Source organism: Fundulus heteroclitus, unplaced genomic scaffold (assembly GCF_011125445.2).
Source record: "Fundulus heteroclitus isolate FHET01 unplaced genomic scaffold, MU-UCD_Fhet_4.1 scaffold_120, whole genome shotgun sequence".
Classification (NCBI taxonomy): domain Eukaryota; kingdom Metazoa; phylum Chordata; class Actinopteri; order Cyprinodontiformes; family Fundulidae; genus Fundulus; species Fundulus heteroclitus.
In genome coordinates this window covers 64,106-82,331 of record NW_023396532.1, presented here as the reverse complement: position 1 = coordinate 82,331, position 18,226 = coordinate 64,106, and the positions used below count along the sequence as shown (strand labels likewise).

General features: G+C 38.8%; 1 protein-coding gene across 1 annotated transcript; it reads left to right on the top strand.

Moving 5' to 3' along the window:
• The first annotated feature begins 9,266 nt into the window (after nt 1-9,266).
• On the top strand, nt 9,267-17,622 carry LOC118556184 (germinal-center associated nuclear protein-like). The gene is made up of 9 exons (XM_036128794.1): nt 9,267-9,271; nt 13,062-13,261; nt 13,584-13,681; nt 13,833-14,223; nt 14,300-14,575; nt 14,953-15,088; nt 15,984-16,169; nt 17,051-17,204; nt 17,295-17,622. The coding sequence occupies exons 1-9, from the start codon at nt 9,267-9,269 to the stop codon at nt 17,460-17,462; spliced, it is 1,614 nt and encodes a 537-aa protein (XP_035984687.1). The 3' UTR covers nt 17,463-17,622.
• Nucleotides 17,623-18,226: the final 604 nt, after the last annotated feature.

The window sequence follows — 18,226 nt, the reverse complement described above, 5'->3', positions numbered from 1 at the left end:
AACTGGGGTCTCCATCAGCGTCCTCCTTCCTCTTTTTCCCGCTCTCCGGTCTTCTTCTTCCCATCATGCCACAGTTTTTTTTCTCCAACTCCCCGTTGAGTTCACTTGTCCCTCAGTTTGTTAAATACTTTTATAACTGGTACTCAATCCGTAGTCTTAAAACTAATAAAAATGTAGTCTGACAAGCAAGATTACACATATGTAAAAACACATGTCATCTTCAGAAATGCTTTGTCTTTTTACTTTTTTTTTCACATTATGAACAACAATAATCACTCCCGCAAAGTACATAATCGCTCAGATAACACATTGAAAACAAACATCAAAGGTTTTTGGTGCATGTTTTATTTTAGCCAGACGGTACACTTTATAGTCTTCATATTTATGTTAACGTATCTGACAGTTTTCTTTTAAAAAGTTATATTACAGTTATATCTGATCATTGAGATCATTTGTAGCTTTAATGTTATTAACTGTGGTGTCTCTGCATTTGGCGCCAGTGGGGCCAGGCCCCACCAGATGTCACTGAGCTCTATGTTCGCAATAATCAGTGGGACAGGATCGTTCTTAATAGAGCAATATTGTAAAAAAAATTGTTACAAACAGTTCATGTCTATCTAAGTCTGCCATAAAACTGACAAGCTCAGTAGCTAAATCCTCTTGAGGAGTCTTTATGTTGGGGCCAGCCCACCAACATTTGTTTAAATAATGAACATCTGTTGTTACAGTCGCATGCCCAACCTCTCTTAGTAGACAGCTGTGGGAACAAATCATCTGGCCCCAAGCTCGGATCGTCCAATCAAAATTCTTGAATTGGACACGTTACGTTTACGTTCTGCCGGATAGTGTGACCATCTATAGGCAAGGCAGATTTATTTGTATAGCAAATTTCAGCACAAAGATAATGCAAAGTGCTTTGCATGATTAAAACATTGGAAAATAACAGTTAGAAAAAATTTTAGGAATTATTAAAAAAAATAAAACTAGTTAAAGAAATTTAAACTAAATAAGCATTGGTTGTCCTTGGTACCTCATTCAAGGATTGATGTGAATCTTTTCTGTTTAATAAATGAACATTTTGACTAAGCCTTTATTTATATTTTCTTTATAAAAATGTATTTCCTAGTATGTTGGTTTATGCTAATTTACCTGTTTAATTTAACATTGGTCAAAATCAGGTTGTATGCGTCACAAAAAACATTTTGTTGCTGCTAATACGTGCTGGGTTTTTGTGCCCCACTTAACTTATCATGCCAGAGACGCCACTGTTTGCTAAGATATATGTGAAAAAATATTTTGCTGTTTTTCTGCCTTCTTTATGAAGTTCCTCAAAGTGACTGTTAAATGGTAAAAAATAAAATAAATATCAAGTTGGAATTTACACAGAGCACCATGTTTGTCCAAATAGTTAAATTTTTAAGAACTCAATTCAATTCTAGTTATTTATTTAGTGTTGGCTGAACACAAATTAGTTTTGGGACATTTTGAATATACTATTTAACCAGGTTAATAGTTTTCATTAAGCCAACAAGTCTGTTTTTTTACTGATCTGTCAAAATATTCAAATTTTAAATGTCATGTTTTCATTAACTGTAAGTAGAAAATCTTTATAATTAAAATAAGTAAAGGCTTAAAATATCAGTCTTAATCTATGTAATGTTTCACTTAGTGAAATGAGCAATTGAATTTAATAAACTTTTCAATAATTTTCTAATTGATAGAATTATTCTTACTATGTATACATATTTTACGTTATTTACTATTTTCATTGCATTTATCAAATATATTTACTCTTTACTACTAAGAAGTTTTAAGGTTTTAGATTTCTCTATTATATTTGCAGAAGGCCTGCAGAAAGCAGAGAAATATGTTGTGACTATGATCAGTGTTTGTATGAACTCTATTCAGCCATCTGGAGTGCTGCACTGTGTGAACTGCTTGGTTTTATCTCGAAGGTCACAGTTCTTTTGCTTATCCCTACCCCTTAGATTCACAATGGAACCAGGGATTCCTTTTCCTAATAAATAGAGAGGAGGCGACGGATTTGCTTCAGATCGGATTTGGAGATCTGTATTAAGCATCTCCGTTCGATCTCCTTGCAAGATTATTTGAAAATCAACCTCATTGTTGTCTCTCTTTCTTGTGTTGTTAATGAATGTTTTATGTGTTTGAACCTGACACTAATTTATTGAAAATCTCTGCACATAGATACACAAAGCCATTCATGTCTAAGAAAAGTGAAAAACTATTTCTGTATTTCTTGTTTAAAAATGTTACAGCTGGCATAAAATAGATCAGTTTTTCATGCTAACGGTGCTTTATGTCTTCTGCCAGATGGCAGCAACTGAACCAAAGAGTAAAGAGGAGGAGAGGAGTCTTTATTGACCTGATGGCTTCAGCAGGGATTGGTCGTATCATTTCTAGCTGTTCTGAGCAATAATCTTACTGATTGATCACCTGATTGGTTTGTTATTGTACCAAGATGTCATATTAAAGGAGACAAGGCTCTAAGTGACTATAAACCATGGTGAACATTTACTTCCTGGCATGAAAGCTTCTTAACTATTTCAAGAGAGAATGATTGTTTGGGCTTTAGATACTGTTCAGTGTTCCTATAATCTGCAGGCAGTTTGAAAGAAGGTCTGTTATTCACAAATCTATTCAGGTATTTTAAATAACTAAATGAAGCATAATAACAGATGAACACAGATTTTCTGCCATGTTCAGCAGATCTTTAAAGATCCTCTAACATCTTTTCAGGATGAATAAACTAGAAGTAGCTTCCTCCTGTGTGATCAGACTCATGTCCAGCAGAAGCTTTAATGCTCAGATCTTCAGCAAAAAACTCAAAAATCTGAGCTGGAAACCATCAAGAGGGAGAAATCCTGAGAGAATCCACAACAAAAAAATCTTTTAAATGTCTAAGTTAAAACTACTAACGTATTCACATTTTGGCTGGTGAACAATTAAACTGTTAAACTGATGTTTCACTTTCTTTATAAACTGCAAAAATGTATCTGCACATATTGTTCTAGCCTTTTATCTCCATTTCCTAAATTTGTTTTATTTTTTCATAATGCTTCAATTTATATTATCATGTAGTCCTACAGTTCACTTAGTATCAGACACAAAGGCTTTTCTCTGTTGTTTTTATCACCATCCTATCATGATGACAAAACCTCAGTTTAAACACCTGCGTTATGTTTCCTCACTTCAGCATCTGCTGACATCGTTCTGTGATTTTATCACTTCATGGCTGAGTTGTTGACTGTTGACTGTTGACTTTGTTATAACACACTAACAGTTAACAGGAGAATTCACTAGTGACTAACATTTACTGAATATGTTCTCTATGTATTATGATTACATGAAAATCATGTATTTTTTATGAGCCATTTAGCATGTTTTATTCAGAGTAGGGATCATGCTAAAGAAGAAGCCGTGCGCTGCAAAGGACTTTAACAGCAGCTGATAACACCAGCGGAGCAGCAGCGCTGAAACAGCAGGTGTAGTATTAAAAAAACAACCAAATTCATGGAGCGACAAAGTACAAATTGGTTAAAAAACGGCACTTACAGCCTCAGATGATATATCCCAAAAACAGAACCACACTAACAGCCGACATGAAGCAGGAGTAACTAAGACGCACAACTTAACCTGCACAACTATAAAGGCGTCTGCCCCACCCATCAATGAACTCTCCAATCAGTACCTGGCGTACACAGAGTGGGGCTGTGAACAATTTCACCAGAATTACAAAATAACTTGGTTTGTTATTTTGTAGTTCAGCTTGGATTTTATTTACTGTGCAGCATGGATTTGTTGTATACGCTGAATCCAGATGCAGACGCTGTTGTGCATGCGTGCAGCTTCAAGGGAACAATAGACATAATCTAAATATACTATGTGTGTGTTAACATCGAGGTAGCTGACCTCTGACATGCAGCTGGATGTCCGACAGAATTATTTCTTCTTTATCACCAAGGCTGCAGATGTAGATCCCACTGTCAGACAGTTGTGGTTCTTTCAGAGTGAGGCTGAAGTCACCGATGTCTAGAGCATCAGGTCTCATTGATGTCCGTCTTTTGAAAAGCGGATTTTGTTCACGTAGGTCATCTGCTTCTTGCCTTTTATGGACAATATTCGGATTGAGATCAAAGCGGCTCCATTTCACTGTAACAAAATCTTCTATTACTTTGCTGTACTGGCAGGGCAGCACTACAGATTCTTCCCCTTTATAAACCTCCACTGTCACAGTCAAAGACTCTTCAGAGGCTGAAAGGAGAAATAAACAAAAGACATAATTTAATTCAGCATGATGAAATAAATACATTTTGTTAAGATATGGAGTGTGTAAGTGGAACGGACAGCACAGAGGATGATATCTGCTATCTGTATCTCACGAGTCAAGCTACACGAAAAAAAAACTGAGGGAAGAGGAGACAGGAAAAAAAGAGGAATAACAGGGATAACTAGACAGACTATTTATTATAGATGTGTGTAACAATATATTTTATTTGGTTTCTTGATCTTCTATATTTGTTGTTTTATATTCTTAAAGGAGACCACACAGAACTTTGAATCTGTATGTTGGCATGACTTGTTCTTAACTTATTGTATTTTTCAGACTATAAGTGGCACTTTTTTTCATCGCTTGACTGATCCTGCAACTTATATTCAGATGCAACTTATATATCAGTTTTAAATGCTAATTTATATTGACCATTCTAATCTAGTAAACATTATGGTCTATAGCTGGAAGAGGTCGCTCTGGGCGTGTGAAAACTATCCGTTGCTCCTGTTCCACTTAAGAGTGAATTTAAACATTAACTTATAGACAACAAAACTGAACATGTTTGTTTGTTGTTTCATTGTTTCAGTATGCATTCACACAGTGGAGTCTTTCTGATAGTTTTCTACAGGCAGCTTTACTACAACAGTAGAATAAAATCCTGAAATTATGGCTTTAGTTTCAGTGCCACCCTCAAACTCAGTGCCAGAGTTTGAGGGGCCCCATCTGGCCCCCCCCATGAAACATTTCTGGAGACGCCACTGTGTCCGTGAAGCTAATAAATAACGCTAGCTTACAGCTCTGTTGTCCAGGAACTTCACAACTTCACTGAGGCACATGATCTTTATGTTGCTTTCAAACATCCATGTTGTACGGTTAGCTTAGCATGTAGCACCTTTACCCTCACGGTCTAATTTCAGCGTAATTTTGACAACTTTTAGCATAATGGGCCATTACGCTGAAACGCGCTGACGAGAATTTTCCGGGTTGGAGATGCTGACTTCTTATGTTTATTTACCCCATTCAACCTCCCGAGTATGTCCCATGTTATTCAGTTGATTGCAGATGCAGCTGTGTAATTGAATAAATTACCGTACCAGATTAAATGTCAGTTTTTGTCTTGGATTGTGTGAAAGGAATTTCTAAATAAATATGACTTATAGTCCGGTGCAACCTATAGTCAAGTGTGTTTTATATGTGTTTTTTCCTGTTTATGACACATTTTTTGACTGATGCGACTTATTTTCTAGAGCGATTTATAATCTGAAAAATACGTTAATATTTGATTTTCCACTAAACATCAATAAAGCCTTGGTGGCATTTAAATTAATATTTCATTAATATAAAAATTCACAGTTTTCATAACTGTTTGTTTCTAATTTTACTTTTTATTTTTGCCAATTTAAACATGTATTGTTTTTATTTGAATGCAGTAAAACTGATTTAAAAACCATTAAACATTACAAAACATTTATTTGTTTCTTTCACTTGCTGGGGATGCGTGCTTATTCACGTCCTGATACATCTAGCAGTGACTGGCAGAAACAGTGCCACCACATCCAGCACAGTTGCTGAGTCACTCACTTCTATACTGCATAAATCAGTAACAAAACAAAACAGGCAGTTGAAGTTATATCAATAGCACACTTATTTTCACCAAAGCCATGCTTATTGCCTATTTTAAAGGAAACAAAAATGTTGATATATAAACTAATAATTTGGTGAACAAATCTTTTCTACAAATTTTAATGTACTGATTCTAGTCATGATAAAACTTAAAAGAACCATGGTGCCCATCATAGCATGAAATATATGAAATATCTCTGGTGGGTGCCTGCTGGAGAAGAAACGTCTCTAGGCAGTAGTGTAGTGGTCCCTAGTATTTTGGGTATTCTCACAGTTTTTGCCCTTTTTTAACGCAGCCCAGAAAAATGCCCTGTTTTAGAAACAATCACGTGAAAGACTGCTCTATTTAGTTTTTGTAGTCATGTTTGTTTATTGTAACATAATTTCTGCTACTTGATCTCAGAGAAGTATTATGAAATAACTAAACCAATACTGGCCCGCAAACTAGTAAGAGGCAAATATACATTTGAGTGAACTATTCCTTATTCATGAGTCCATGGATGGACTCTTTTGTAAGCTGATTAGCAACAGTTACTGTGGGACGGAGTGTGTCACTATTATCAGGAGCAGTTTGTATGTATTACTGATCACACAGGCAGCCCACATGAAAGTAAAATCATTCATCATCATCATTCAAATTATAACAATATGTAATACAACTCGTAACAAAAAAATAACATTTGAAAAAAATACATATGCATTTACAACACATCAACAGTATACTCTTTCAGCCCAGTAACCTTAGATCATACTACAGTATATTCCAGACAGACTTGCACTGTCTAGACTGCACAGAAGAGGCCGATGGCTCTTCAACCAGATCCTTGTATACTTTCTCGGATCAAACTTGGAAGTAGGCGGGCCATTGATATTAATCGTCATCAGGTTTGATATTAATCATCATCAGGTTTGATATTAATCATCATCAGGTTTGATATTAATCATCATCAGGTTTGATATGTTTGAGATCAGCAGGACAGCCCTCTTGTCAGAGCTTACATTGTTCATGAGGCTAAAGTTCCTCTCACACTCTGCTGTACTTACAGGGAATGTTTTCATGCAGTTCATGAGTGGTTTTAGATCCTTGGGCTCACTACTGGGCTCCTCCAGTAGCTCCCACATTCCACTCAATGCTTGGTCTGTGCTCAAGTTAAATTGCTTGCACAGTTGTGTAATTTGTTCTTTACCATGGTGGATGCTGGGCTTTGATGGCCATTTACTCTGATCAAGGATGCTGAGGTCCTCATCTTGGAAGGACAGGCGTTTCTCCAAATGTTTCACAAGGCTTTGTAAGAACTGGCCTGTATCTTATCTTAAATAACACTTTTTAATGGGATAAATTTACTGGGTTCATTCAAGGTCTTAATTGCACTTTCTGTTGGGGCAATGAGAGAAGTTTTGTCTTCTCTCTCCGTTTCTGTCGCTTGACATTTTCTTGCTCGTGATTTTTCAAGTGCTTATATAATATTATGCCAGAAAACTGTTTATATATGATTATTATTATTAACTATAATTTGCTATTATAATTTTAATAATAGGTCATTCAAACTCAAATGGTAGCAATAACAAATATGGTGGTATATATTGGTCTGAACTACAACGCTGACGGTGCATACAAAAGTATTACCTCCTCATTATTAAATATTTCTCATTCTTTAAAAAAAATTCATCATAATATTAACATTTATTCCACATTCTTTTTTCACAAAATAAATTATTATTGAGGCATTATTATTTAATTACACCAATTTTTGAACAATGAGATGATAATTTTATAAGCATTCCGTTATTTCACAATTTCATTATTACTTTGTAAATGTATCCAATTTATTCAAGAAGATTATTATTTTATAATTATTTATTTAGATACTTAATCCTGCGATAGACCTGTCCAGGATGACCCCCGCCTCTCGCCCATTGACAGCTGGAGATAGGTACCAGCACACCTCACTTCCCCACAAGGGACAAGCATGTTAGAAAATGGATGGACGGATGGATAGTTACTTAATTTTGGGTACTTTGGCATTCCGTACAGGAGGGTTGGCAGGCAGCCATGTTACAGTTACAGAGGGTTTGTTTTGCACAAAATTATTGTGATTAAACCCCCACATAACATCCACATCTCCCAGTGGTGTTACACATGATGGTTAACTGGAACTTTATATACAGACTGATTTGAACTGATTTAAATTTAATTTCTGTCTTCATCATGCCTTCAGCTGCTGACATCCAGATGTAAAGTTATTCTTATATAGAATAAAGGATGCAGATATTTGAAAATAAATTTTTTTGTCATCCGCTGAACTCACTGCTTGGTTTTCTGTTGAACCCTGAAGTCTGATCTCTTGAAGCACAACCAGAATATGCAGAGTCTACAATTAAGGAACTAGTTAAATTTATAACAAACTGATAATGACGTATTTGATGTTTTCTAAAGACCAAAAACGAGACCCAGACCTGCTACTCAGGTGAAGGAGACAAACAGCAAAAAGAGAAACTAATAAATTAGCATGATACAGTGATCCAGAAATGTTTCCACTGTAAAAGAGAACGTTCAGCTCATTAGGAATCAGTCTGGACAAAATCTAATGACAATTAGCCATTCCAGTATTTGTCCCTGTATGCTGAGGGCTGAATTTTACTTTGGCACCATTTACTGTCAGAATTCTGTAAGGACATAAAGCTACAAGGACACCACATACGTCTCTGCATAATATACCACACAGTTACTATCAAGATAATCTTTATTTGCCATATTTTATTTAGGCTGTTTTTGAGAATTACTTTATTCACAGTAAATTGAGAAAAATGACAGACTTTTCCATTTGAAGGCAAGCTTCTATATTTTAAATTATTACTGAATGTGTAAATGTACCTGGTCATTACCTTAGCAAAGGAAAAATGAAGGTCACCTGAATAAAATTAAGCTTGTAGAGAGGAAGAAGATCTTACCATAGAGGAGGAACACAAACACAGCAAACAGTTCCATCTTCCTATATTTACAATCATCAAATCCTCTCAAAAAGTTTTCCTCACAACTCACTGAAACTGTTTCTCTGGACAAACTGAAAGCTAACTAACATTTCCCTCTGCTATTAATCTAACGTCTCAAAGTAAAACCAGTTTTCATTGTTCTGGGTTTGATCAGAGCAGCTGGAGGAATGTGATCCAACCAAGCCTGGACAGGTAGGACAGATTAAATCATGGAGAGATCAACTGGTGAAAATCTATGTGAACACAGATGTTGTTGCTCTATAGACAGACTGATCTGAACTGGATAAAAATTAATTTATACTTTTAGTGCATCACGCTTCCAGCTCCTGATATCCAGATATAAGTTTATTCCTACATGGGGTAAAGAATGCAGATATTTGCAATTATTTACATTTATTTAAGAGTGGCGAGTCCTGAAATCACTGCTGGGTTTACTGATTCCCCTGTAGTCCACAGTGGGGTCTGTGGAACACAGGCAAAATAAGGAGAGTCTACATAATGTAAAAATAATTAATAATGATGCATTGAGTTAGTTTATCATCCAACAAATACAGAGTGAATTTATTTAAATCTGAAATTAATAATAGATCCAAGCATTTAACAGAAAAGAGGATGAACATGTTTTTAAGTGAGGTTTGTAGGAAGATGTGAAGTAGAGGGAAAAAAAACAAAGTTCTATTACTATATATTTGTTTATAACATTATAATTAAAACAAACTTATAATAATGACATAAAAAGAACCGGATCTTGAACTGGGATGAGCACAATGGAAGAAACCAGCACTGATCAATAGAGACCAAGGAGCTAAATACTGAGGAGAGTGAAGAGAGGTTTGGGAAAACAAGATCAGTTTGATGACTCTCCTTTATTACCGTTCTATAAACCACATTTTCTCCTCAGGTTAGTTTCTGGTTTGATTCACACAGTGAGTTCTCTGGAAACATGAAGAATAAAATGAAAACAGCAGAAACTGGTTCAGCAGGTCCAGCACACCCACACACTGATGTTTCCTTTAACTTTGCCAAACTATAACTGTGAGCCAAAACTCTGACCTTAAATCAACTCTACAGATTAACACTGAAACCAGTCTTTACCCAAGATTATTTTTTAGATTTTTAGATCGATTATTTTTTGGTTTTTTAGATCGAAAAGAAAAGCATGTTTAAAATAAGATTCTCTTAATAGAATTAATAGGAAATAATAAAACTCCTTTGATAAGGCAATGCAAATGTATTTATATAGCACATTTTGAGAGACAATGCAAAGTGCTTTACATGAAAATGATATAGGAAAATAAAACAGAATAAAAGCAAGTAGGAATAAAATGTAGAAACAAAATAGAACATGGGAGAACAGAAACTAAAAGCAAACATTAAAAACAGTTGGACTACAAAGTTGCACTTAAGATGTTTCAGTAAAACAGTTTAACTTGAACAGTCAAAAGCAATCCTAAACAAATGTGTTTTTAATCTCAATTTAAAGGAACTCAGACTTTCAACACTTTTACAGTTTCCTGGAATGTTGTTCCAGAAAAGGGGAGCATTAAATGCTGCTTCTCCATGTCTGGTTCTGGTTCTAGGTATGCAGAGTAGGCTGGAGCCAGAAGACTTGAGTGGTCTGGAGGGTTGATACCCTGATAACAAGTCTGTGATGTATTTAGGTGCTAAGCCATTCAGAGATTTATAGACTAACAGAAGTATTTTAAAGTCTATTCTCTGAGATACAGGGAGCCAGTGTAAGGACTTTAGAACTTTAGATAATGAGAATTAACTACTTTTTACATGATACATGTCTGTAGAAAGCACAGGCTCTGTCCATCACCACAGAGAAGTTCTGGTAATTATTAATAATCAATTAGAGGCATTTTACAGAGACTTTCTGCTCAGCTCTGATTAATAAACAATTAACTTAACAAATGTGGTCTATTTCCTGATTTTTTAAGCCTTTTACTGTAGAAAAGCTGCAGGGTTGATGTAACGGTGACTGATAATAAAACAAGTCCTCAAAAAAATAATAATGATTTTCATCAACATACATCAGTAAATGCAGCAGGGGTTACATGTACTGTACATATCTGTCAGTCATCTTGACAATCTGTCTGAACAGCCCATTCCTTTTCCAACACTCCCCTCTAGTGGTTAAAACTGGAACCAAAAATCATAAAACAGCTGATCCTGTTTTTAGCTCTTGGGAATCATCTTTCTGGACGGATGTTAATCAAAGTGAAGGAGGCCTTCATCTTGAAGGAAAACAATAAAACAGAATACCATCAATGTTGTACCACTTTCTCTTCCAAACAGAGAGAAAAACAAAATTTCATTACATGAAACTATTTAATCTGCACTATTTTAAAACTACTGATATGTTTCTTGTTTAGTTTTGTTTCATTGATTTAAACTCAAACCACTGCAAACACATCACAGGATGTCTTATTTAAGCCAAATTTGCTTATTGGCATAAATATAAAATCTACATAAAATATGTTAATGTAATAAACTGATGCATATATTTTATTCTGGATACATGATCCTTCACTGATACACATTTTTAAATATTTGGCTTTTTGACCGGACACCTGATCTCTTAAGGCCAAATAGTAAAACTTTTTTTTTTTTAAACTTAATTTCTATTCACAAGAATAAAGACAACTCTCTGGTTTAAAAGTGGTTTAAGCTTAAGTTTAGAATAAAAATTCTTAAATAAATAAATACATTTTTTAAATTTCTTCAAAAAGTCTGTAAATTATGCAAAATGCACGAAAAAGACTCAAAAACAGCTTTATTTGAGTATGAATGCATTGTTGTTTATTTATAAGTGAGTAAATACAACAATTTTTTTCAAAATATTTTATTGGCAACAACGTAATTATTCAAGACATGTCAGTATGGTTTATACATTAAATATGTATTTCGTGCCCAAAACTGGCAGAAAAAAAATCCCTCATCCTGGCATAACGGAGAGCTGCAATGATGGACTGCAATAATAAAATAAAAAAAATCCAAATTCAGTGTTGCTCACAGTAGTGGAAGGGAGAGAGATCATAGTTGTTAACAAATGTAAAAATAAAACATCCATTGACTGTCATGCCATTGATATGAAAACAGTCAAAAGATTTATTGACGCAATTGCTAAACCACTGACTCACATCTGTAACGTCTCTTTCCAATAAAAACTGAAAATTCATCATTATACTAAACTAGAAATAGACACCGATTCACTATTTATAAGCTTGTTTCTCTATTTTCACAATTTCCCAAGATTTTAGAAAAACTCTTTCTTATCATACTGAAAATTTTTATTGATAAGCTCAAACTACTTTCTGAAAGTCAATTAAAGTGTGGATGGTTTTAAACTTTTTAACTTTAAATGACAAGTAAACAGAGGTGATGGTGTTTTGTCCCAGCAGCTCCTGTGAACCATCTCCTCTTGATTTGGGCCCCTTGGAGCCTCACTACAGGCAGACTGTTTCTAACTTGGGTTTTAAAACAGACAGTGATCTTAAACTAGATCACAGGTTGGATCAGTGGATAAGTCCAGTTTTCATCACCTTAGGCAGCTTTTAAAGATAAAGCTGATTTTCTTAAAACAACATTTCTAAGCAGTAATTCATGCCTTTATTACAACTCTATTACTGTAATGCTCTCTACACTCAGCCAGTCGTCCCTTAAGCATCTCCAGTTGGTCCAGAACGCTGCTGCTGGTCTTTTAACTGGAGTTAGGAGGAAGGAGAACATCACCTCTATCCTGGCTTCCCTCCACTGGCTCTCTGTGAATTTTAAAGTTCATTTTATTTTATTTTATTTGTTTTTAAAAGTTTACGTGGTCTTTCCCCATCTTACCTCTCTGAGTTGTTTCACCCATCCTCTCCTGCTCGTTGCCTCAGGTCAGCTGACCAGCTGCTCCTGGAGGAACTGAGATCTAAACTTAAGCTCAGACGAGACGGAGCTTTTAGTGTTGCTGCTCCTGAGTTATGGAACATTCTGCTGTTCTATATTAGAAGTTCCCCTTTATTGTCCACTTTTAAAACACACCTTAAGACACATTTTTATTTCTTGGCTTTTAACACATGTTGAGACTTTTGCTCTTATTCCTTTTCATATTGTTAATATAATTTTATTTTTAAATGTTTATTTATTACTGTCTGTACAGAGTGCTGCCAGCTCAGCAGCACCAGGGCCATCATCATGCTGCTCCCTGTCCTCTCCGTCATGGAGCTCTGCAGGAGGAGCAGGACATCCCTCTGCTCTCTGCTCTGCTTCAGCTCAAACAGCTGCAGCAGATCAACAGCTGGAACAGCCGCTGCCTCTGGTCGTCTTGGTGCCTTTGCACCACGGTGCTGCTGGAGGAAGGTGACTGATGACAGCCGTCCTCCATGTTTCCATCCAGACGTGCAGCCATGGCTCCATGCGTCCATCCTTCCTGCCATGAATTCTAGTGTCTGTCCACACATTGACTGATGATTATATGCTTCCATCCATCTGTCCCTCCTTCATGCATCCACTCATTCATGCATGCATCCATCCATCTTTGTTACCAAGAGTCTCTTACATAGTCTCAGTTTTCTTCTCACTCATAAACTAGAGGAAGTTGATCAGAACCAGAACCGTATGAAGGCGTTTTCAGTCGGTGGAACGTTGTTTCAGTTTTTTCTGATGTTCTCTTGTCTATCAGCCCTGATGCTGCACACTCTGATGGAGGAAGAGCTGATCTCAGAGTACATGCTGGTCTTCATCCCAGACTCAACCAGTGACCTGCAGGGATCCAAGCAGGTAAGACGAATAAAACCCAAAGCTGCTGGAACGTGTCTGAATCGTTGGCTTTCAGTTTTTGGCTGCAGCAAACAGACGTTTTCCACCATGAGGCGGTTTGATCAGTCCTCACATGTTTCCTCACAACATTTCCTCTCCTCTCCATCTGCAGCTGATCCAGGCCGTCCGCTGGCTGCTGGCCCGCTCTCCACCCCCCCTCCCTCTCTCCTGTCAAACCCTGGTGCAGCTCATGGAGGCCAGTCTGAGCCAGGAGTTCTGGCCCAGAGTTTTCTCCAACCTCCAGAACCGGGCGGCCGCACGGCTTCCCTGGCAGGAAGCGGCGCCTGTCGTCCGGCTCTATAACGCCGTCTTGGCTCACGTTGCCCACAGAGTCTCCTCCCAGGACCTCTGCGGCCTGTCGTGGCCCCCCGCCGAGTTCAGTCAGCCGGAGACCCGAGCGTTGGTCCCTCATCTGGGCTGGAACTCTGCGCAGCATCTCTCCTGGCTGCGTGGCGTTATCCTCAGTCTGCTGCTGCCAGAGTGGGAGGAGACACCTGCTGCAGGTAGGAGACCAACCAGGAGGAGAAATGCAGCGAGTCACATCAAGACTGCGCTTATTTAGCTGCTCTTTGCTCTCAGACTGCTGGCCGGATCTCTGCTCCTCCATCTTTGGTTACGCTGCTAAGATCCCAGCTTCACGTCACAGTCAGCCGCTCCTCATGTCCCGGCTGGAGAACCTTCTGGAAAGGGTCCGACTTCAGGCTCAACACCCCCGACCCCCCCGATCCAGCCCAGCTGACGGAAACACTGACCTGGAAGAGCCGGGGGTTCAGATTCCCTGGGAGGATGTTGTGCTGATCTTCAAGGACCACAAACTGAAAGACTGGCAGCCGCCCGGACCTCCTGCCTGTGGAGGTAAAAACCCAAACCTGCGGTCCAGAACCTCCTCTCACCTCCTGAAGCTTTTCTTCTAGACAGCCAAACCTTCCTGAGGTCTGTTAAAGAGGATCAGTCTCCCCTCAGACCTCCTGAAGGTCTTTCAGAGTCGACCATTTTTATAGGAATATATTTTTATGCTTCTTATCTTTGACCTTTGACCCCGTTTACCCACATATGTCCAGCCGGCCGTGCATCTGACCATCCATGCCTCGGTTTTTCCTCTCTGCATCTCTCCTTCCAGCTGCTGAGCTGAACAGAAAGAAATCAGGAGCTTTAATCAGGATGTATTTTGTGAATGTCCCTTCAGGTCTTCAGGTGTCCTAAAATAAACTCTGTTTTCCTCCTTTTTAAAGACGCAGTGACCGAGGACGGCGAGATCCTGGTTTACTTCCCCACAGCTTCTCTGGAGGGTTTCAGACCTCCTGAAGAGTGGACGCAGGCCGTGGAAAAAACCCACAGAGAGAAGCAGCAGCAGCAGGAGAGGGACGGGTGAGGAAGCTGCTCAGATCCTCCTCTTTGATACCAGAGATGTTTCCAGCAGCTTCAGGGTTTGTAAAAGAGATCAAAGCGAGGCTGAAGGACTCATTCTTTGCTCCAAACAGCCTCACAGACGCTAGTTTTCCACCTTGTTGACTTTAGAAGAGGAGATAAAGCAGAGAGGAGCGTTAGGATCCGTCCGTCAGTCGTCCTGACCTCTGCTGCTCCACAGCAACACGCTTTCTGGAACAAAGCCTCCAGAGCTGCTGGTTCTCCACAACCTTCACAAAGCTGCTGCTGGGAGATAAAAGAATATCTGCTGCTGAGGATCAGGGGTCCAGAGTGCGGCCCCGGAAACTTTTTAGTTTTAATTAAGGCAAAATGATCACCGACAAATTCTTAAAACAGTAAATGTTGCTGCAACACAAAGAATTTATCCTCTGATACCCTGGAGTTCTGCTTTCTCCTTAATTTAATCTGATTTTAATTCATTTATTAAAGTTTGTTAAATATGCATTTTTACAGAAAGTGTGACCCAAATCTGGTTCTCACTGCTCAGAATGGGTAAATATATTTATTTCTGTCAGTTTCTATTGAGCCCAAAAGAATAATCATAAACTTGTTTCAGGTTTGGATGATTTCTGCATCTCTTTCCTGCAGAAATCTGAAATATTTTATTTTTAATGAAAATATTACAAGTTTATTTTGTAGCTGATCAGGTAGGAACAATAAAATAAATGTTCTGGGTTCTCGAGTGCTTCATAAAGTCTGGACCTCCTGCTGATGATGAAACAGAGAAATGACTTTCCTCCAGACTTTAATTATTCTCTTCTTCTGCATTTAAAGTGTAAATATTGACTTGATTTAAGAACCCAGACTCTTTATTTTCCTCCCTGTTTCCCCTCAGAGCGACTCAGGCTCCCTGCGCGCCGCCTCCTGCTCCGTCTCCCAGACAGAGGTTGTTCCAGAGCTCGGTGGAGGCCCCCGGGGCCCCGAGGCCCCGTCTGGACGTCACTCACAGCCCCTCAGCAGAGGAGCTGCTGGCCCACAAGGTCCTGCAGAGCTTGGAGGAAGAACAGGCTGAGAGCAAGAGGCAGAGATCAGTAAAATCTGCTGACTGCACTGCAGAAAAGCAACTAAAAGGAAAGTTTTCTGGAAATGAGGGAATTTGTCCTTGATTTGAGCAGCAAGTTTAAATGATCTGCCAGTGGAATAAGATTTTTGCTCTTAAAAGAGGAACAACTCATCTCCATCGTCTTATTTAAGGTGCAGTTTCCATTGGCAGATAATCTTATTTAGCTGCTGAAATCAAGGACAAATAAACTCATTTCAATAACATTTTACTGACTTTTAGTTCCTTTTTGCAGTGAGTGTCGGTTCCTCTGCAAACGGACCTCAGATCTTTCTGCAGGTTTCACTTCTGATGTTTTTCTGTTTTAATGGAAATGAGGAGAAAATCCTCCAGAGATGAAAGATCTCAGTCAGGAGTTCACAGAAAGACCTTCGTTTTACAGTCATCGTACAAATATAACCTGTAGAAACGCCCCAGACTCCCACAGCACCCCCACAAGATGACCTGTGGGTCTGAGCCGGATCAGAACCACCAGATGACCTGTGGGTCTGAGCCGGATCAGAACCACCAGATGACCTGTGGGTCTGATGGATCTGAAGACGCTCTGGTTTCTCCTGCAGCTGGAAGTCGAAGCTGTTCAGTACAGAGGTCCGTTGGGTCTCATAAACCTCCTCCTGGGGCTTTTATTTGATCGGGTTCTCAAAGAAGTGGACTTGTATCCTAAATCAGAACCAAGATGCTTCTGACTTCTCAGAGCTGCATCTGGATCAGGTGAAGGGGACAGGCAGGAATCTGAGATAAAAACCCGTTTAGAGGTTTGAGTTTCTGTCCTGCAGCTGTGATAAAGTTTCCAGAACGGTTCTCCAAGGTTCTGGTACCACGTTAACGCTCCGTCTGTGCAGGAGCTTGGAGCAGCTGAGGCGCTGGCTGGACAGCGACCCGTTGGACCATCTGTCCACTCCGCTCTTCATGCCGTCCTCCACCCTGCTGTCCTCACCGACCACCATGAAGGTTGCTCCTTCAGGCCGGACCGAAGACGCTGCTGCAGCCACGCAGGTCTCCTCTCCTCCTTACCAGTCCTTTCTTACCTTCATTTATTCTTCTTCTGGGCTTATTCTGTTAGTTCTGGTCTTCTTGTCCTCCCAGAGGCCTGAGCTGGATCAGAGTGTGGACGGGCCTTCCTGGTCCAAAGCGCCTCCGGTACCGCTGGCTCGGAGGCTGCAGGACCTGGAGCGTCAGATCCTGGCGAGCAGAGAGGAGGAGCTGGCCTGCAGGCTGAAGCTGAGCGGGCTGCTGAGCATCGTGGACGACTGAAGAGGTTCTAGATGGACCGCTTGCTTCTGGGCTCCATCATGGCTTTAGTTTTTATCATCAGCTGAAATAAAATCAGCATTTTTAGGAATGTGGGCTTAAATGTTTTGTTTGGGTTTGTTCCTTTTTAGAGTCGTTACAGTCGGGTTTGTTTCTTTTATTGGACTCAGATGTTAAATCAATGTGTTGAAGTCCTTTTATTTTCCATTGGGCTCAGATATTAAATTGATATTTTCATGTTAAACTTCAGTTTGTCTGTTTATTGGATCCATAAAGAGGTCATGTGACTCGTTTTATCTAAGGGGGTTAAACTGCTGTCACAGGAACAGAAGCAGAGATCATCAGTGTGGTTCTGGAGGGTCCAGTTCTTGAGCTACACAGCATCAATGACTGAAGGAATGTCAGGATTTTACTTTCTTTGTCTCCTGTCTCCCTGATTATATCTTTAAAACTTCTTCTCTAATGAGGTTTCAGTGGAAACTGTAAGTTAGAAAACTCCATCAGAGACTTAAGCTCCTTAAAACAGTGTCTTCTTCTCCTGATTAGAGAAAACTGAAGGAACTCGTGCAGCAGAAGTTCCTCCAACCTCAAAATAAAGAACCAAACTGGTCAATGAGTCTAAAAGCCTCCATGAGATTATCAGTCTGAATAAGAATAAATAAAAACTGAACAGAACTTTTCTACTTTTGTGGTTTGAAGAACAACATAGTTGGGCTGAAAAATTATTTTACTCATGAGAATAAAAATGTTTTCATGATCTTATGGAA